At 33.8% G+C, this 21,690-nt stretch overlaps 3 protein-coding genes across 3 annotated transcripts; 2 read left to right on the top strand and 1 right to left on the bottom strand.

Moving 5' to 3' along the window:
- Positions 1 to 532: 532 nt before the first annotated feature.
- Positions 533 to 5,197, bottom strand: LOC106402945 (probable WRKY transcription factor 19). Its single transcript, XM_013843766.3, has 4 exons — positions 3,481 to 5,197; positions 1,956 to 3,024; positions 1,571 to 1,867; positions 533 to 1,477 (listed from the first exon to the last, which is right to left on the bottom strand). Exons 1-4 carry the CDS (start codon positions 4,248 to 4,250, stop codon positions 752 to 754), a joined length of 2,862 nt encoding a protein of 953 aa, XP_013699220.2. The 5' UTR covers positions 4,251 to 5,197; the 3' UTR covers positions 533 to 751.
- Positions 5,198 to 5,383: 186 nt separating this feature from the next.
- LOC106404069 (disease resistance-like protein DSC1) lies at positions 5,384 to 7,042 on the top strand. Its single transcript, XM_048740386.1, has 3 exons — positions 5,384 to 5,826; positions 6,341 to 6,975; positions 7,029 to 7,042. The coding sequence occupies exons 1-3, from the start codon at positions 5,384 to 5,386 to the stop codon at positions 7,040 to 7,042; spliced, it is 1,092 nt and encodes a 363-aa protein (XP_048596343.1).
- Positions 6,875 to 8,980, top strand: LOC106404070 (disease resistance-like protein DSC1). Its single transcript, XM_013844827.3, has 2 exons — positions 6,875 to 7,637; positions 8,152 to 8,980. The coding sequence occupies exons 1-2, from the start codon at positions 7,105 to 7,107 to the stop codon at positions 8,978 to 8,980; spliced, it is 1,362 nt and encodes a 453-aa protein (XP_013700281.2). The 5' UTR covers positions 6,875 to 7,104.
- The last annotated feature ends 12,710 nt before the right edge of the window (positions 8,981 to 21,690 follow it).

Raw genomic sequence — 21,690 nt, 5'->3', positions numbered from 1 at the left:
TAAGCCCATATCTCATGTGGATAACCGAATACCAAGGAAACATATATCTAGTAGATTCGGTCTCCGGTAGAGGGCAGATGAGAGTAATCATGTTTAGACTTAACCGGTTGAGGTTGGTTTGGGAAAAGAAGAAAATATGTGATGGTTTGTCCAGCTTTATCAGTGATGAATCAAACATTATGACATATGGGCTCCCAAGAGATATGAGTGACATTGTGTATGTGTGGGATTCTCATATAAACCCGGATCATCCGGTCAAATACTCGTTAAATACAAGGAGTTTTTGTAAGAGACATGACGGCTATTGTGTTGAATCTTCAAACACCAACGAGATGCTGCATTATGCTGCCTGGATTGAGCCGCCACAGAACAGCGGTATATATGACTTCCCCATTATAGATCCCAAATTAATTCATCTATATTTCTGTATTTTAAGATTAATTTTTCGGAAAAAAAAACTTTATACCTTGTTAGTTATGATCGATCATTAAATCCTATAAAAAAATATTCAAGAAACAAGTCCACAGCAGCATCAATCGAACAATATCATAAAATTATATAAGAAAGCTAAGAACGCAAGTAACATAACAAACATTTACCAGATATCCACATAATGAAATATCACTCTCTACATTCAGATAAAGAATCAGACTTAGGAGGATTCAGCCCTTAGTTCTTCTCATATATTTCACATTCTAGACAACAGCAACAATCTTTGTTGTGTCAATTACAAGGAGTATAGGAGAAGGAACTAGGAGATGTGAACTTTTTTGAGCCAACCTAATCTATTCCACAGTTTCGAAAACTTCTCCGTATCAATCTGGCGAAATTCAACCTTGAATCTTAGGCTCCAGGCGTTGTCAGGCAATCTTACGAGGCTCTTGCATCCCACAAATCTTACTTCTTCAAGAGCAGTCAGATATGAAATGGAGGAGGGTAGCTCTTTAATGGCCGTCCTGCACAAATCCAGAGACTTTAAGCATTTCATCTTTCTAGACAAGTCTGGAAAATGCTCAAGGCTTGAGCAGCCTGACAGATTCAGCGTTTCGAGATGCTTTAACTTGCACATGCTCGTTGGAAGAATCACGAGGCGTCTGCTGTTTTCCAGGTCAAGTTTTTCAAGAAGTACCAAGTTCTTGATCGCAGATGGTATTTCTTGTATTACAGTCCCACCCAAGTACAATTCTTTCACATTTGGTGAGATCTCCGGAAAATTCTCTAGCTTCGAGCAGCCAGAAAGATTCAAGACCTCAAGAAACTCTAAATCACTTGTAGATGGTACACTCTCCAGATTCGAGCAGTCCTTCAGATTCAGAGAAACAAGCTTTTTAAGATAACAGATAGAGTGGCTAATGCTCACCAAACTCTTGCAACCTTCAAGATCAAGAAGCTCGAGGTTTTGCGCACTTGTAAGTCTTGGAAGCTTTGTTAATTGGCAGGAGTAGCTGAGTCTCATCTTTTTAAGGTTTTCCAGACTCTGTAAAAGAGAGAAACAAATATCAGCAACAACTTCATGGTTTCTTATATTTGATTGACATAGTAGTCAAGTAGTAGTAATCTTGAACATTACCTTTTTGCCTTTCCAAAGTTTCTTCACACAACTACTTGGCATGTTAAGCTCTATGAGGTTCTTCGGATCAAAAAATTGCGGCAATGAGCTTATAGGATAGTGTTCCCAGTGCAGAAGCCTTAGCTTGGTCGGCAAGTATTCAAGACCTTGAGGTAAAGACACTCCATGGTTCTCTATCAACTCGGAGAAATAAAACTTTAACAGTCTAAGATTACACATTTTGTCGAATACATTGGGACTTGCATCGAATTTCAGCTGCGACATGTCGAGGAAAAGCCCTTCAATAGCTGACGTGCCCTGAAAGCAAAAATAAAAAACAAAAAAAGTCAGAATAAACCTAAGTGCAGAACGTTAAAAAAGACAAAATATAGTCTTGGTTACTTACAGTGTTGTCTAGGAATACGTCTCTAATATCTTCAGCATTCCACAACCTGCTGCGGTGTCCTGGCCTGTCAATAGATTCTTGGCGAACAATTTCTCGGCCTGTTGCCTGGAGGAACCAGAGCATGTCCACCGTATTGTGTGATATGGTTAACAGTGATTTGTCAACAAGGTTTTTAAACCCAATATGTGCAGAGAAACCACATCCATCAAGCAACATTGCAACGTCGTCTTTATCCATCTTTCTAAAGAAACATGCAATGTCTAAAAATATACTCTTTTCGTTTTCATCAAGCCCACAACAGCTTCTTTCGAATATACCTGGAATGTAAATGGCTGAAGATTTTTGAATTTCTTTGGATAAACTTTTCCATTCTCTGCTGGATCTGCTTAAGAACTGAAGAACCTGAGGATTTCCATTTGAGAATTTGACCAGCTCAAGTGACAATGTCTTGTAAAGCTCGGGTGACAGACCACTCTGAAATATTCCGGGGTTCAGAAGATGTAGAGAGTTAGGAAATTCTAATGGCTTGACATCATAGACATGATCGGTTTTGGATAGTATAAAAACATGTCTGTTCCTAGACGTTATGATTACTCTGCTTCTTGGACCAAAATAGCTAAGCATCTCTGCGAAGGTTTCAACATCCCTGAAATCATTCACATCGTCGAGAACTACGAGGGCACTTTTACGCTGAAGCCTGCTCCTCAAGAAACTCATTTTAATGTTTGAAGTACGTATGACATCTGGTTCTACCTCTAAAAGTTTAGACAATAGTTCCTCCCTCACAGCATCGTACCCTTTTAGCTCGACTTCTTTATGGAGATCCTTGAGGAAGACACAAGTCTCATATTGGACAGAGATTCTATGGAAAATTTCTTCAGCAATGGCTGTTTTTCCTATACCAACCGCACCCCATATACCTATGCGGCGAACATCTTGAGACTCAGTGCATAACAGTGACAGGATCTCCTTTATCTGCATATCCATCCCAATAATATTCTTCTTATAGTTGGAACGTAGCACCTCCAAAGCATCATTGACAATCTCGTCTATAAAGTCAGACTCGGACCTGCGATGTATGAAGTATATAGAGTATACGAGTCAATAATCTTCAAGACAAAGATGAGGATGAAATATCAAAGTTATACAACCCGAATGATTATCTATGTTGCACCGAGACGGATACGGAACAGCAAAACTAAAAGTGTTATACGGACACGGCACATATATATATATATATAGTATCTACAAATTTATAGCATAGAAAGTCATACTGTAAATCTCAACATAAAATAGAGCAAAGAACATATAACCGCAACCATAAAATTTAAAAACAGAACAAAGATTATATAACCACAATCAGTGATTTGGTACCACAAAAAAAAAAAAACCCCCCACAATGAGTGATTATAGAGCAGTGAAAAGCCATTAGATGGTGCACAAAATACTTTCATGAGGAAACGTTTAACACTAACAGGAATGACTAACCAAGGCTTTCAACAACTAGAACCAATGAATCACGTACTTATCTGTCAATATGTAGCCATGCATCTGAGTTATTTCCTCCAAAGCAGCCTGCCACCTTTTTGCCTCGTCTTGGTGAAAAGGTCTCACATAATTGCTGTTACTGATCAAATCAGATGGTGATATTCCATAAAAAATCGGATAAACCACTCGAGGGTTTTTACTTTGTTGTTCAACAATGTTTAAGAGGTTGGAAGGGACGTATGTGCTGGTTAAGAATATGATCAAAACCCTACATTCTGGAACTGCGTCCACTTCATCGATGTCTTCACGGAGAGAGACCCCTCTCCGGTAGAAGGCTGCATGAAGATGGGTGATGAAATTGTCGTTGCTTATGCAACCTCTTCTGTATCTCAAAACGACATCATATTCTTTCAAGGCGGATGATGCAGCAGCAGGTGTGCTAAACTCAGAGGCAGAGTTGCTAAGGTCTGAAACAGAGTTAAGATTCCTTGTGAGTCGCCTGACGACCTTATTGAAATCATCATTGCTTATGTCACCTCTCCTGTATATAGTTACGACTTGATAACCTCTCGAGGCAGATGGTCCAAAGGCGGAAATGAATTCTAATTCCAAAACAGAGTTGTCAACCCCGGTGAGTCGGGGGACGACGCTTCTGAAATCCTTCAATGGGGTGTGTATGACCTTGGGCGAGGAGACCACCACCGGCTCTCGATGAGGAGGAGGTTTCTTAATCTTGTGGGAGTCTTTGTGGACACTGAGAGGTGAAGGACGATCACCACGGATCTGAAGCTGCCGTCTCTGCCTCATGTCGGTCGGTGTCTTGGCTAATGCTGTGTGTAGAAGAAGGGGGGGTTCTCATTAGCTGTATATCCTAACAGTCTCATTATACAGACTTCTTTTCTCAAATCTTCGAGGCAGCTCTGACCTCTTTTGTTCTCTCTTTTTTTTTTAATGTGGATTGAAGGAATATGTTGCTTGAAGAAAAGATTTACCCCAAAATTGGTTTTCTCACTGAACGATTTTGAAATTGACTAGGTCAATTTTGACTTTTATGCCAAAACCATCTTATTACTACTACCACAAATTTGAAGATTGATTTTTTTTTTGTTAGAGGTTAGTTTGGCACATTCATCCCCATTTACATCCACCTATTAAACAATTGTATATGTTACATGAAATCGGTAGTCGATATACGGAATCATAACAGTATTGAAGCGCGGAAACTTGATTTTTTAAAAAATTATATAAAATATATAATTAAAAATTATATTAATTCAAATAAAAACTTAAATCGATCCTTCAACTGGCAAAATTAAATTTATAATAACATACTATCCCATTGATCAAATTAATTATTTCTAATATCTCACTGATAATTGATACACTATACTCCAAACTGTTTTATGTATTTCCTCAAGATGATTTATATATTTTAGCTAATCAATGGCTTCAACTAGTGACTACTTAATGAACAAAATAAATGAAAAAATAATTGAACAAAATTTCATTTAATTGAAATGAAAAAAAAATTTGACTACAAAGGAATAAAAAATTGAACAATTAGTAAACCTAACTGGTAAACAAACAGATGAATATATGTTTTCACAATTTAATAAACATAAATTAGCATCAATGCACACGTACAGTGAAACCATAAATTTTCTATATAATATATTATTAAACTCCACCTATAGAGATTGACCTTTTAACTCATGACACAGAAGATGTCAAATTAGAAAATGTCAAAGAAAGATAACAATATCAACTTTTTTTTTTGTCTGGTTAATTATGCTATTACAAATTACGAGAAACATTACATAGACGATATTACAACCGACAATTCTACATGCCTTATAAAGATTCACGCCTGACTGCATCACCCTGAGTAGCCCTATGAGATCTATTCTTGACGGTACTCCTTGCATCGAATCGTCTCTCCAATGGAGTCTCTCCCTGCTTCATATCAAGAGCTCGACGTGTTTCTCAGTTTCAGAGGCTTTGACACACGCAACAACTTCACCGGCCATCTCCAAAAAGCCCTCCGCCTTAGAGGAATAGACTCCTTCATCGACGACAAACTCCGCCGAGGAGACGACCTCACTGCTCTTTTCGACAGAATTGAGCATTCAAAGATTGCCATCATAGTCTTCTCCAAGAACTACTCGAACTCCGCGTGGTGCCTCCGAGAGCTTGTTAAGATCCTAGAGTGCAGGGACAGAAACCAGCAGCTGGTGATACCAATCTTCTACAAAGTGGACAAGTCCGAATTAAAGAATGTTCCAAAGAAGAGTTTTACGGAAGTTAAGGAGGAAGAGACTTCAACGTGGGAAGCTGCACTGACCACAGCATTCAACATCTCCGGCTATGTAGTCAATGAGTTCAGGTATGCTCTCTATAAAGGATCTGCACTGATTAGGGTCGGAACTGGGCAGTGCCTAGTGAAACATTGGTTTTGATCTCCAGTTTTTTTGAAAAGGAAAGACATAGATCTGTATGATTTTACTTTATATTATCAAAGTCACTAGTAAATAACTAAATACTCCACTGGTTTCATTTTAATTGTTTTGTGCACGAAGATTAATAAAATATTTAATTTTGTATATTTTATAAATAAAAACATCATTACATATATACTCAACCATATTCTAACCGATTGAAAAATAAATTAGAAAATATAATGAATCATATAGTATATATAGTTAATATATTTTGCATAGATAATTCTGAAACAACATTTATTTTGAAACTAAGATTTTACTCTACCTTGACAACTAAAATGAAATTGAGGGAATATTTATTACCCTCAAAATCTTATAGCGGCCTGACATTGATCTCTATTTTTTATATACTTTGGTTATTGACTTTGGTTTCACTTTGTTCATCTTCTTGTTTGATAGTACGTCTGAAGCCAAACTTGTGGACGAGATTGCTGTTGACACATTCAAGAAACTGAATGATTTGGCCCCCATTGGCAACGAAGGTCTGGTGGGAGTAGACTCGCGTCTAGGGACTCTAGAAAAGCTTTTATGTTGCGATGACTTGGACTCTGTTCATGTCATTGGCGTTATTGGAATGGGCGGAATTGGTAAAACTACTCTTGCTGATTGCTTGTATGGACGAATGCGAGGCCAATTCGACGGTAGCTGCTTTCTTACAAACATCCGTGAAAACTCGAGTAGAAGCGGGTTAGAGTCTTTGCTGCAGAAACTCTTCTCTACATTACTTAATGATAGAGAGCTAGAGATTGGAGCTCCTGGAAATGCACATGAAAGATTTGAGCGTCGCCTTAAGAGCAAGAGGCTGCTTATTGTGCTTGATGATGTGAACGATGAGAAGCAGATAAGGTATCTTATGGGGCACTCCAAATGGTATCAGGGAGGAAGTAGAATCATCATAACTACTAGAGATAGTAAGCTAGTCCAGGCGGTCAAGGGTCGAAAATATGTGCTCCCTAAGTTGAATGATAGAGAAGCCCTGAAGCTCTTTTGCTTGAATGCATTTAACGACTCCTGCCCTTTAAAAGAGTTTCAAGGTTTGACAAATATGGTTCTGGATTATGCTAAGGGACACCCTTTGGCGCTTAAGGTGTTAGGGTCTGATCTTTGTGAGAGGGATAATCAGTACTGGGAAGATAAATTGGATAGGCTGACAAGCAAGTCACATGGAGATATCTACGAAGTTCTGGAAACAAGCTATGAGGAGCTTAGCATTGAGCAGAAGGCTTGACAAATTGCATCAAATCGTCTCTCCAATGGAGTCTCTTCCTTCTTCCTCTGCAGAGCTCGACGTGTTTCTCAGTTTCAGAGGCTTTGACACACGCAACAACTTCACTGGCCATCTCCAAAAAGCCCTCCGCCTTAGAGGAATAGACTCCTTCATCGACGACAAACTCCGCCGAGGAGACGACCTCACTGCTCTTTTCGACAGAATTGAGCATTCAAAGATTGCCATCATAGTCTTCTCCAAGAACTACTCGAACTCCGCGTGGTGCCTCCGAGAGCTTGTTAAGATCCTAGAGTGCAGGGACAGAAACCAGCAGCTGGTGATACCAATCTTCTACAAAGTGGACAAGTCCGAATTAAAGAATGTTCCAAAGAAGAGTTTTACGGAAGTTAAGGAGGAAGAGACTTCAACGTGGGAAGCTGCACTGACCACAGCATTCAACATCTCCGGCTATGTAGTCAATGAGTTCAGGTATGCTCTCTATAAAGGATCTGCACTGATTAGGGTCGGAACTGGGCAGTGCCTAGTGAAACATTGGTTTTGATCTCCAGTTTTTTTGAAAAGGAAAGACATAGATCTGTATGATTTTACTTTATATTATCAAAGTCACTAGTAAATAACTAAATACTCCACTGGTTTCATTTTAATTGTTTTGTGCACGAAGATTAATAAAATATTTAATTTTGTATATTTTATAAATAAAAACATCATTACATATATACTCAACCATATTCTAACCGATTGAAAAATAAATTAGAAAATATAATGAATCATATAGTATATATAGTTAATATATTTTGCATAGATAATTCTGAAACAACATTTATTTTGAAACTAAGATTTTACTCTACCTTGACAACTAAAATGAAATTGAGGGAATATTTATTACCCTCAAAATCTTATAGCGGCCTGACATTGATCTCTATTTTTTATATACTTTGGTTATTGACTTTGGTTTCACTTTGTTCATCTTCTTGTTTGATAGTACGTCTGAAGCCAAACTTGTGGACGAGATTGCTGTTGACACATTCAAGAAACTGAATGATTTGGCCCCCATTGGCAACGAAGGTCTGGTGGGAGTAGACTCGCGTCTAGGGACTCTAGAAAAGCTTTTATGTTGCGATGACTTGGACTCTGTTCATGTCATTGGCGTTATTGGAATGGGCGGAATTGGTAAAACTACTCTTGCTGATTGCTTGTATGGACGAATGCGAGGCCAATTCGACGGTAGCTGCTTTCTTACAAACATCCGTGAAAACTCGAGTAGAAGCGGGTTAGAGTCTTTGCTGCAGAAACTCTTCTCTACATTACTTAATGATAGAGAGCTAGAGATTGGAGCTCCTGGAAATGCACATGAAAGATTTGAGCGTCGCCTTAAGAGCAAGAGGCTGCTTATTGTGCTTGATGATGTGAACGATGAGAAGCAGATAAGGTATCTTATGGGGCACTCCAAATGGTATCAGGGAGGAAGTAGAATCATCATAACTACTAGAGATAGTAAGCTAGTCCAGGCGGTCAAGGGTCGAAAATATGTGCTCCCTAAGTTGAATGATAGAGAAGCCCTGAAGCTCTTTTGCTTGAATGCATTTAACGACTCCTGCCCTTTAAAAGAGTTTCAAGGTTTGACAAATATGGTTCTGGATTATGCTAAGGGACACCCTTTGGCGCTTAAGGTGTTAGGGTCTGATCTTTGTGAGAGGGATAATCAGTACTGGGAAGATAAATTGGATAGGCTGACAAGCAAGTCACATGGAGATATCTACGAAGTTCTGGAAACAAGCTATGAGGAGCTTAGCATTGAGCAGAAGGCTTGACAAATTGCATCAAATCGTCTCTCCAATGGAGTCTCTTCCTTCTTCCTCTGCAGAGCTCGACGTGTTTCTCAGTTTCAGAGGCTTTGACACACGCAACAACTTCACTGGCCATCTCCAAAAAGCCCTCCGCCTTAGAGGAATAGACTCCTTCATCGACGACAAACTCCGCCGAGGAGACGACCTCACTGCTCTTTTCGACAGAATTGAGCATTCAAAGATTGCCATCATAGTCTTCTCCAAGAACTACTCGAACTCCGCGTGGTGCCTCCGAGAGCTTGTTAAGATCCTAGAGTGCAGGGACAGAAACCAGCAGCTGGTGATACCAATCTTCTACAAAGTGGACAAGTCCGAATTAAAGAATGTTCCAAAGAAGAGTTTTACGGAAGTTAAGGAGGAAGAGACTTCAACGTGGGAAGCTGCACTGACCACAGCATTCAACATCTCCGGCTATGTAGTCAATGAGTTCAGGTATGCTCTCTATTAGGGCTCGGTAAATAAACCAATTTACCGAGCCCTAATAGAGAGCATGAATATGTGGGTTGCCAATTTCTCTCTTTTTTTTTTTTTTAATGTGGATTGAATGAATATGTTGCTTGAAGAAAAGATTTACCCCAAAATTGGTTTTCTCACTGAACGATTTTGAAATTGACTAGGTCAATTTTGACTTTTATGCCAAAACCATCTTCTTATTACTACTACCACAAATTTGAAGATTGATTTTTTTTTGTTAGAGGTTAGTTTGGTACATTCATCCCCGTTTACATCCGTCTATCAACACAATTGTCAATGTTACATGAAATCAGTAGGACCAGGGAACTTTCCATTTATAGCAATGACTTGACAACACAATTAAAAGATAAATTTAGGTTGTTTTTTTATGAAGTGAAATTCCTAGTTGTGTTGTTTTAGATCTAGGTGTTGTTCGTTTGTTCACCCAGGTGATCCATCTGGCTGAAGATGCAAATCAATGTTCGTTTAGTGCATTATAATACAACATTCAGATGGATCACCCAACTGCATTTTAGAAAATCATATCAAATTCTCACTTAGATGAAAGTGATTTTTCAAGGTGCATCAGGACGCGGATGCATCTAGTTTAGTCCAAAATAATGAGCGAGAAAAATAACATTTTAAAACCAAAATATTAATTTCAAACCAAATTCCTAATTTTTTTTGCATACATTTCTCCGTCAAAAGCGAAAACACACATTTTCCCCAAAACCGTAAAAATGCATTGTCTGCAAAAAACGTAAAAACACACATTTTCGTAAAATGCACTTTTCAGCCAAACCGTAAAACCACACTTTCCGGTCAAAACCGCAAAAACGCACTTGTCCGTCTAAAAATGTACTTTCCAGCTAAAATGGTAAAAAAAGATTTTCCCACCAAAACCGCAAAACGTACCAAAACCAAAAACGTACTTTCCGGCCAAAACCGCAAAAACATATTTTTTCGCCAAAACCGCAAAAGAACACTTTCCCGCCAAAACCATAAAATTCACTTTTTCATCAAAACCGTAAAAATGTATTTTCCGTCAAAACCGTAACAACACATTTTTTCATTAAAACCAGAAAAACTCATTTTTCCGCCAAAAACGTAAAAACGCTATTTTTCGCCAAAAAAGTAAAAAACAAATATATTAACAAATCTAACTAGATGCAGATGGAAGTTGAAAAAATAAAAAGCAAACAAACATTTGTAGTGAGATGATTCATTTGGATGCGTACACAAAATATAGAAACGAACAAGATCCATATGGAGAATAAGAGATCTAAATTGACCATTTGGTTGCATCTTTCAGATATACAAATGAACATGGCCCTGATGTTTTAAAAAGACCGAAACGTTTGTCATTCATTCAGCTGAAATTTAAGACACCCCTTTGAGAAATCTATAAACAAGAAACCATTTGACAATTTAAAAGCACTGGAAATTTTCTGGAAAGTCAAAGTCAAATACGTTCTTTTGTTGAATTAAGTATTGGCTTAAACCATAAAGATTGAAACTTTTGAGAAATCTGATTTTTTTTAAAGTAATACCCACATACAAATATATAAAATTTATCAAAGTGTGAACAGTCTTTGATACAACATTCAAAATTAAGATTTTTATATAAAAAGCTAAAACTTTTTTCCTGTAAAATGTGGATAAATTACAAGTAAAACCCAGAAAGAAAATCCAAACTTTGACACAATCTTTAACAGAATGTGAATACTAATTATATATAATTCTATTGGTAAACTAAAACTTAGATCTTTAACTCACTGGAATTAAATGTTAGATCATCTCCAATCCCACTTTTTTTCACTTTTTACTTCATTTTGAAGTGAGATTTGCTCCAACCTTACTTCATGTTTTGCTTCAAAATAAAGCCGTGAAAAGTGTTGCTTCAAATTTAAAAATTTACTGTGCATATCTTCATTTTTTAAGAAGAAATTTTTATATTGTGAATTGATCCTTAATTTTTACTGATTCTTATCTTTTGCCAAAATAAAGTATATACGTTAATATTATCCAATCGATTTCAAAATTTTGACTATTATTTTCATATAATCAGATGTTTATATTGAAAACCATATGAATATTCATTTTTTAAAAATTTTAACTCGATTAAAAAGAATCGAAGATAAATAATCTCATCTCTTAATTCTAAATACTTTTGTTAATCACTTGTAGAAAAAATTATATATATGGTTCTCTTTTACAAACTATGATATTATATATATGTTTCTCTTTTACAAAATATGATATTTTGTGTTTTGTTTATTCATGTTATGTAATAAACTCATTATAGTGGATAGTGTTTAATTTATATTAAATAATAATTATGTTGGATTATTGGTAAAATAAAATAGTTAAGTAAAATTAGTAAAAATGAAAAGTATAAAGTTTTATTAGTAATTAATGATAACGGGGAGATGAAATATACTTAGAATATTCTCTTTTTTTTTTAGCAACCATACTTAGAATATTATTTTTTAGAATAAAAAAATGGAGCAAACTATTGGAGTGAATGTTGTTTCTTTTTTTTTTTTGAAGAAAATAAACTTTTGAAAATAAAAATGAAGCCAAACCATTGAAGATGCTCTTATAATAAATAAATAAATAAATAAATAAATAATCCTTTTTAAAAATGTGGATAAATGTACGAGCAGAATCCAAACGGTTCAAACTTTAATTAAACAACTTCAGAATCTTAAATCCCACAGAATCTTAAATTGATTGGAAAATGATGTTCAAACTTTAATTGTAAATCCAAAAGCAGAAATAAAAGATCTAGAAAAAGAAAGAAAGAAGAAGAAACTAAACCTGTTGAGGAACACCAAGTAGAGAAGCAGTAATGTAGGTAACTTCGAAGTTATAGAAAAACATATGGATCAGCACTTCAGCAGCGAAGCAGAAACTTAAGTTCTTCACCAAGAACATAAGAAGCAAGATCTTGAAAGAATCCATTCTCTTTTCTTTGCTTTTCTTGAGCACCAATGAATAATGTTGTTTTAATTATTTTTAAACAGTTATGTTTGTTTCTGACATTAACGGGAATTGAATTGTATAACCTTCAAACAAATTATAATTCATTATATGACAAAAAGACCTAGCTTGTAAATATGTATTGTGTCTTTTGTATAATAATGCCACAATACCCTTGCATACAACCGGTGAAACATGCACAAAAAAAAACATATTAAATTAATAATTTGTAACTGTAAAAAGTAAAACGTGGTTTTTCATTACTCACACATCTTTTTGAATTGAATTTCTTTTCACCAAAAGAACAATCAATTGTTTTAAAGAAGAGACAACGATGAAGTCATAGACGGTGAGCACACACAACAACACTTTCATTTTTTTTCCTTTTTTTTCTTAGATAAATTGATTCTCACAATCATGCTTTTGTTTTCATACTCTGTTTTCATTTCTGTTTTTGTTTTACAGATCCAATGGTAAAAAAAAGACAACGATGAAAGCATGGTCGGTGAGCACACAACACAACTCTTTCATTTTTTTTTTTCCTTTTTTTTTCTTAAATCAATTGATTCTCACATTCATGTTTTCGTTTCCATACTCTGTCGTTTATGTTCTTGTTTTACAGATCCAGTGGTGAAGAACAACGATGACAAGTCGGTAAAAGCATCGTCGTGTCGGGAAAAAGAGAGGAGATGAAGACGATCTCTATATGGTGGTGAAGAATAATGATGGTGAACGAAATGAATGTGTATCAGCCTGGCTAAAAAAAGAACTAAAGAAGATGAACTCGACATCTATACTATATTCGGTGAAATGAATAGTATAGTATATATTCTTAAGATAGCTACCTATATACGGTTACTGTACTATTTGAGACATATCTCTATACTACTCCTTAAAAATGTAATAATATGTCATGTTTTTAATTTTGATAGGTCTCTTCTTTGTCATTTTGTGTGATTGATTGTAATATGAAATTCATTTTTGAATGTTGGATAAATTTGATTATTTGGTACATTCGTTTACTATACTACTTACACTATATGGAATATAAGATATGCAACATGCTAACCAAGTAAATGTGCTTTCAAGTGTTTAATATTGGAAAACAATTTATATATTTTATTTGGGTTTATAGGTTCCTGCCTAGGGTTTAGATTTACTAATAAAGGTTTGGGTATAGTAAACCATATTATATACATTCTATTTGGGTTTATACTTCCTTTATTAGGGTTTAGCTTAATCTATTTATTTAGGTTTAGGGTTAAGTAATTAGGATTTAGAGTTTAGAGTTTAGTATTTAGTATAGTTTAATATTACATAATATTATGCACTATTTTAAGATTTTAATATTTGGGTTAGGGTTTAAATTTGGGTTTAAGGTTTAAATTTGGATTTATGGTTTAGTTATTCTGGGTTTAGGGTTTAGTAATTGGAAGGTGGGGGTTGAGGTTGGAGTCAACATAACTTCTTACATGGAGGCATATACAATTCATAATTTTACCAATATGTACTATACTATTGATTTTGTTCCATGTAAGAAGTTTAAAATTTATATTTAGATTTAGAATTTAGTGATTAGGGTTAAGTATTTAGAGTAGAGATGTAATTGGTGTTCTATATTATTTTGTTAATAAGAAGTTAATGGAATACCGTTTACTGCAGTGGTGTTTTATTTTTGTCCACTTATTAAATTGAACACAGTGAAAATGAAACGTATGCGGTTATTTAGTACATGACATAGAATGTGTATCTTTCCTTTTAAGATAATAGTTCGTGGTAAGTAATGGTCATACATGTTGTTGTCAATATCATCTCACCATCTCTCCTTTACCGGTTACTTGTAAGTCCAAGAGTAAAACAGACTCAAATCAAACTTAATTGTTAGATACTTAATTCTGTCAAAATCAATGTTTTACACTCAAATTTTATTCTAAACTTAGTTATTTCACAAATTCATCCTATGTTTAAATCTCTCTTTATGTGAATTTACATTATTAGATTCGTGAAAAAAGAGAATGAGAGAGGGAGAAACTAGATGATATAAAGAGAACTCATAAAGAGACAACCACATATAGATAGAGAACTGCTATAATTAATTAATTATTTATATTTGCTATGAATATTATGGTGATGTCATTATGGCAAGTCTTAAATATACTTGTTCTCCAAGCTTTACTTGTTCTCCAAGTGGCTTTGTCCACAAGCTATTGTAATCTTATATAAAGGACTCATTACTCATGAAATAATACACACCAATTCTTCTCTTCTCTTGTCTTCTCTTCTTTGTTCAAAACACTGTCTTCTCTTCTTTGTTCAAAACACGTTATCAGCACAAATCTCTAACGATCTTGAGCTAATAAGTATAGATTCTTATTCTGTTATATTTTTAGTATCTGTTCAATACTCTTTCAAATCATGCTTATTATCAATTCACGGTTTGTAAGAATGGATTCATACACAGTATGAGCTTAGGAGCTTTAGTCGACAATATTGATCTACCCTTGTTTCAAGGAAAGAAAATCGTTTGATTTAAAAGAGATCTTGTCGATGTTTATAAGCTAATGCTCAATATGATTATAGCCTACACTCGCACGTATTTTATTTATGTATTATCATATGTGATGCTTATATTATTTTATGTCATCACGCTAGCATATATGTTTATATTGTTCATATTGCTTTCACTCGTTAGAATACATCTGTCACATCTTTTATAGGCATGTACACGGCTTCATATAATTATCACAGTTGCATATAGGATTATGACTTTCATAAATTAATTAAGTTGTGAAACTGTCTTGCCCTTAATTCTATTGGTAGCATTCGTTCTTGCGTATAAATTAATATTCCATAGTTTTAACTTTACGGCTGCGTACCATACTTTTATTAATATTTTATGGCTGCATCCCATGTTTTTCTAAAATATGTCACACATCTGATTTTACTTTAGCATATCTGGCTTGAATCGATTAACACGACACACGAGTCTATTTTGAACATTAACACATGTAGATTGTTAACGAATTATTAGGAAGACGTGTAGGTTGTTAGTCTCATTAAATCAATATTTCTTTATATGACGTGTGAGAAACGTTAATGCATTGATCATAGAATATTGATATTGCCTTATAAGTTGTATGTATTAATCTATATGCATATTGTTATTTACGGATGCATATAATTTAATGTAAAAGCATAGTAATTGATGTTCCTAAAGCATATAATTTACGGCTGCATATAGACTTAGTTTTACAGCTGTGCATTGTTCAATGCTTAAAGATTATATGGTTGACCTTCGAAAATTTTGATAAGAATGATTAGTAATTCAATTGTTCGTCGGTTTATATTATGACTTGTGAGAAACGTTTATGCATTGAACATAAAATATTGATATTGCCTTTACATTTTGTACGCAAATATATGAATATATAGCTTATTTACTTTTTAAAAGATCTATAAGTTTTGGAAAACAATTCAAAAAAAAGGTATAATCCCAGAAGTGATTACCTAATTGTGTATCTTGCAACTAAAGATTACAAGACCTGAAGTCTGTAAATAAATCTCAACTATGTTGGATGTTAAGTTTAAAAGTAAAATTCTCGAACTTTTTTTTTGTAATGATGCATATATATAGGAAAATATATATTTTCACACTAGTAATATTGTCCTGCAGACACATGATTGGGAAAATAATTTTTTTAAAAAAAATTTATACTTGTCTCTTTGAGACTTAAAGAAACAATGAGCTATTGATTTAAGATAATAAATTACATCTAGTAGATTATGATCCATTCTCCTGAAGAGAATAGGATATTTATACCACAAATAGTATTGTTCAAGAAAATGAACATAAAAGTGGTTGTAGACGTGAATGTGGATATAAATAAGGTCAAGATCCAAAGAGTTTCTTTTTAGAACTCATACTCTCACTTGAAGTTGAGAAATAAAGAAATACCCAAGAATTTCTATTTAAAACTCATTCTCTCACTTGAAGTTGAGAAAATAAAGATGATAAGAGATATGATTCAATCATCCAAATATGAGAGAAAATTATTGTGAGTACAATACAAGGTAGTAAAACCTTATATAATGTTCCAGAAGGATATATATGATGCTCCAGAAGAGTACATAATATTACTACACATAAGAATGCAATTTAAAATCCTTATTGCATCATATTCTTATAAGTCTCAAAAGTTAAAATGATTTGAGAAATAATACATGACCCATGTATGGTATGTTATTGATTCAAAAAAAATGAGATTCATTCGAGATTGATAAGCCTATAGTAATATCATCTCGAGAGGAGGAGTTAAAGAATCTCACATTTAATAATAAGTCAAACATCCAAAAGATTATGTTTGCACTAAAACTAAGATTGATGAATTATTCTCAAAGGAAATCTGTGGGATTTTGACACTTGTTGAGACAGTAAGCAAAATAAATGCTATATATATTTCAATTCAGAAATATTTCTCAAGGCAGTATAAGTATTTTAGAGAAAGTATATACAACCTCTTATAGATTGTACTACACAAAGATTTAGTGCAATGGAGATAAATACAGAGTAAACCAGAAGTTTACAAAATACTTGGCATGAACCAGTTAGACCATTTTGGTTCAGTAGTGATGTGAAAAGATACATAAAGATTTATGAATATTCATTGAAGAACCAGAAGATTCTTACGAATGATTTCACATATGTTTTTTTTCTCATAAGATAAAATGAAAATACGGTTTTCACCAGCTAAATGAAATTATTGGCGTGAATAATGGAAATGTTGGTGGACTGATCACCCACTATGCATCTTTATGATAGTAGTGAATTCACGTCTTAAAGTCTTTGACGACTATAGAAAAATCACTAGGATAAGTGATAAACATTTTGAGCAACACTAATTCGCATCAAGCCAACAAGTAATTAATGGTTCTCCACGTCATTGGTAGTGGGTCAGAAACCAACCATTTTCCATCTAAGAATGTTGGATGTGTGATATACATTCCAATTGCTCCACCACAGAGCTTTAAGTAAGATGTGTTTTCAAATGAAGTTGGAATACATGTTGGATATGAATCTCCATTGATTCTTAAGAATCTAGAGCCATCCCCGAAGGATATAAGTAAGACTCGATTTGAATGCCAAAATTGAATTAGTATTTCCAACATAAGAGTGAGAAAATAAACAGCTGGAAAGAATATAAGTTCGAATGAATTATCATTGATCCTCGGACTAAAGATAAGTCCGAAAAATAATTCAATTATATAGCTTAGTAAATCAGTTGCCAGACACATTTACTGACCCAAATAAATATAGTGATCAAATCACATATACCAGCTGTAAATGCTCCAAATAAGAATTGATATTCCAGAAGAACAATATCAAACTGCCAGTTACGCCTGAAGCATAGTAAACATATTGGTTCCAAAGATAAAATTCCTCGTAAGTGAAAGGAGCATAAAGTAATGGTCAAGAGGAATAAGAGTTTGTGAATGATCTCCAGAAGAGACATTAAACATGACTGAAAGAATTCAGGTACCTGAGACAATGAAGAGATCTCAATAAGTGATGTCATGTATGAAATAAAATGGAACTGATAAGCAAATCGACGTCAATGATATTTATGCCTAAAAAGTGGCAGTTGATATGATGAATGAGAAAGAGGATCATGAAAGAAAGTCTATTGAAAAGTGTACACAAATAAATGATTGGCCGAGTCAGAAAGAAACAATAGACAAAATACAAACTCTTGTGAAAGGGACAAGTATATGGACCAGTAGTCCATACACTAGAAAGTGTAAACAAGTGGGAAATGATTTGTTGCTCATTGAAAGATCAATATGGAATTGATTGTGAAGAGACATAGTCTCATGTGGTAGATGCAACTACTTTCAAGTTTCTTATTATTCTGAAAATAAATGAAGAATTTGAATTATACGACCCACTGAAAACTGGTAATCCCTAAGAGATAGAATCCCTAAAATATATAATCCCTGAAGGATTTTTTATATCAAAGTCATGTTCCCGGGAACTCTAGCTATTCGATCGAAATATGTTTTATGGGATATATGAAATATGTGAAGTAAATCAATACATCTTTATATTTATCAAGTAATTATAGATCAATAGAATCATTGATTTAAATATTAATAAAACTCCTGAAGAGTTATAGAAAATTGTATTTTGTAAGAAAGCTCTTAACAATACAATATTGTCTTTATGTATTCCAAATTGGAGATCTAAAATTAGATGTTATCATAAAGATCCGTGAAGGATTTTATTTAAGATGCTCATATATGTTTGGTCTTGAAGTACCATATTTAAAGTGTTATTGAGCAAATTACTAATCTTTTTCATAACCAAAAAATGTAATTTCATATGACAAGAAAGAAAGTCATAATAGTTACGAATGAGTTATTCGTATGTACGAGACGAATGTCTAGACGATTGTATGTAAGAAGTTTGGTTTGAAGTCCAAATAGACTAAGAAAATATTGTCTATATCAAATAAGAATTGTGGACCAGAAATCTATAGACCTTGAATACTCTAATGGAAAGAGTATTACAATATTCTCAATTTCAAAAGGAGATTTCTCTTATTGGAATGCATATCCTGAAGATATTGCTTTCCGGAGAAGAAATGTGAAATATGTGTGGTTGTACTCTTTTTCCTCATCATGGTTTTTATCCCACTGGGTTTTTCCATGACAAGGTTTTAACGAGGCAACAAAGAACACACAAAAGATAGACACCCAAAGAGAATGTTACAATTAGGGAGATGAAAATCTATCATTGTTCTACAGTTTTGGAGATAAAAAGAATCCAAGAAATGATCAGATCATGAAGACTCATGCACTACTGAAGAATGGCAAAGTTCGTTTCCTACAAGTTCGTTCGAGTAAATATTTGGCTGTTTCATTCACCAAGACGCTACCCCTGCTACTTTCAAGAAGCTCACTCATCTTATTGAACTACGTTGTCTCAAAGATCTCGACGTATGTACATTTGAGGGGAAGTCATTGCACGCTGCACTCTTTTTCCTTTAACCATGGTTTTTTCCTATTGGGTTTTTCTGGTGAGGTTTTTAACGAGGCATCATCTTACGCGCATAATGGACATCAAGGGGAAGTGTTATGAATATTATGGTGATGTCATTATGGCAAGTCTTAAATATACTTGTTCTCCAAGTGGCTTTGTCCACAAGCTATTGTAATCTTATATAAAGGACTCATTACTCATGGAATAATACACACCAATTCTTCTCTTCTCTTGTCTTCACTTCTTTGTTCAAAACAATATTCATATTATTTTTGGTAGTTATTAAATGTTTTACGAGAAAATGCCGCACAAGACGCCTAAAAGAACTTACCAAGGCTGTGACTGTATAGCTAGTAAAATATTTGAGGAAAAACAATTTTAAGCTGAATTACTCTAGAATAAAAAAATCATATCAAAATCATTTTAGTTCAGTGAGAGGAAATGATTTTTAGTGGATTTGTAGAACAAGATATTCCTCTCATTTTTATAAGAGTAAAAGTTTTACTCTAGTTACCTCTATTTTTTTTCATTTTTTATTCATTACCTCTAATTTTAATTATTCCAAATTACTCCAATTACACTGATCACACTCCTAATATGAGATTTAAAAATAATGAATCTGGGTTAAAATGATATCATTAAATGAATGAATATAATCATAGGTATGCGCATTTTGGATATCGGTCTAGTTCTATTCATTTTATTGTCAATCTTAAAGTAAAAAAATATACTTGCTCAATATTTTTACTAGTTTTGTATCATGTATTTGACTTTGGGGATCCAACGGAAAGTAAATTTAGGTTTTCAGGTAAGAGTATGTGAGGATCCATAGATTCTTATAATCCCTACAACACCATCCTGCCTAATGTTTTAGTAGTACATCCAAGGATGATAGTGAGTGAATTCATACATGGAGAGCCTAAAGAGTGAAATGTATATACGCTGGAGAACCTAGTTGCTCCAAAAGGATATATAAGTCATTCACAGTTTGTCCATTAAATAATTCAATAGAAATGACAAATTTTGTTGGGGTTACACAAAAAATGGGCAATACTGAATGTTATTGGCAGATTGATTTACTTTAGTTTTTCCATGTTGTACAACATGCAGTTTAATAACTCAGAAATGGTGCTAGGTAAACAGTTAGATGATTAGTATCAAGAAAAGCTCATTCTTTTGTTTACTGTTTTATTTGCTATGTATTATTTTTCTGTTTTTAATATACTCGCTGATTATGGGTTTCCATAGTTTTTTTTTACTCACTAACAGTGCCGTCCCATAATTTGGAGTGGCCTGAAGCACAAAAAAATATTGGGTGGCCTATTATATAAATACCAACAATATATAGTAATACACTAACACCAAATCAGTACAAAAGTGTAAAAAGTAAACAAATGGTTAAAATAAAAACTATATTGGACAAAAGGAGGATTGAACTATGGTATCCTAACTCAATTCAAACTTGTTAACGATTTGACCTAGCTAATATTTGGTGATGTGTGACCTTAATTTTTTTTCTATATATTGTGGCCTAAAGCATATGCTTTAGTTGCCTTATGGCAGGGACGTGCCTGCTCACTAAACTTGGTACCATGAAAGAGAGAATAATTCGTAAGGTTCACCTTTTTGGCTTAATTTGATGAAACATCTAATATATCGTAAATGAAACTTTTTTGTTTTATGAATTTTTTTCTTTATTCTTAAAATCTATTTATTTTTTACTATGTATTCTTAATTGCTAAATCAATATATGTCAATAGAATGATTGATGTACAAAATTTAGTAAATTGAAAATAGAGTACTGATTATAAAGTATTTAATAAGTAATTAAATGTTTTAATATATTTTATCTAAATATGAAGAAGGTGAAAAATATAAACCATTTATTAATTTTTAAAAAATTATGAGATTTGTAAAATTTATAGGCTTTGCTGAGTTGGCTCTCTAAGAAAAGAGATAAACTAATTTTATTACAATAACATATATACTTATTAATAAAAAATTATCACTACCATAAAGTAACTATATATTATGATATTTAAAATTGATATTTTGCTACCATGTCAAGTGTCTCCTAACTGACTTAGGAAATCCATTTTTACTTTTCAATTCAAAAAAAAAATATTTCACTACCATTTCAAGTGTCTCCTAATTGAGTTATATGTTTGACCAAAATTGCTGATAAGAACGTTGAAACGTATCT

Source organism: Brassica napus, chromosome A9, assembly GCF_020379485.1.
Source record: "Brassica napus cultivar Da-Ae chromosome A9, Da-Ae, whole genome shotgun sequence".
NCBI classification, from domain to species: domain Eukaryota; kingdom Viridiplantae; phylum Streptophyta; class Magnoliopsida; order Brassicales; family Brassicaceae; genus Brassica; species Brassica napus.
The sequence above is the reverse complement of the archived record's forward strand: the minus strand, read 5'-3'. Positions and strand labels throughout refer to the sequence as shown.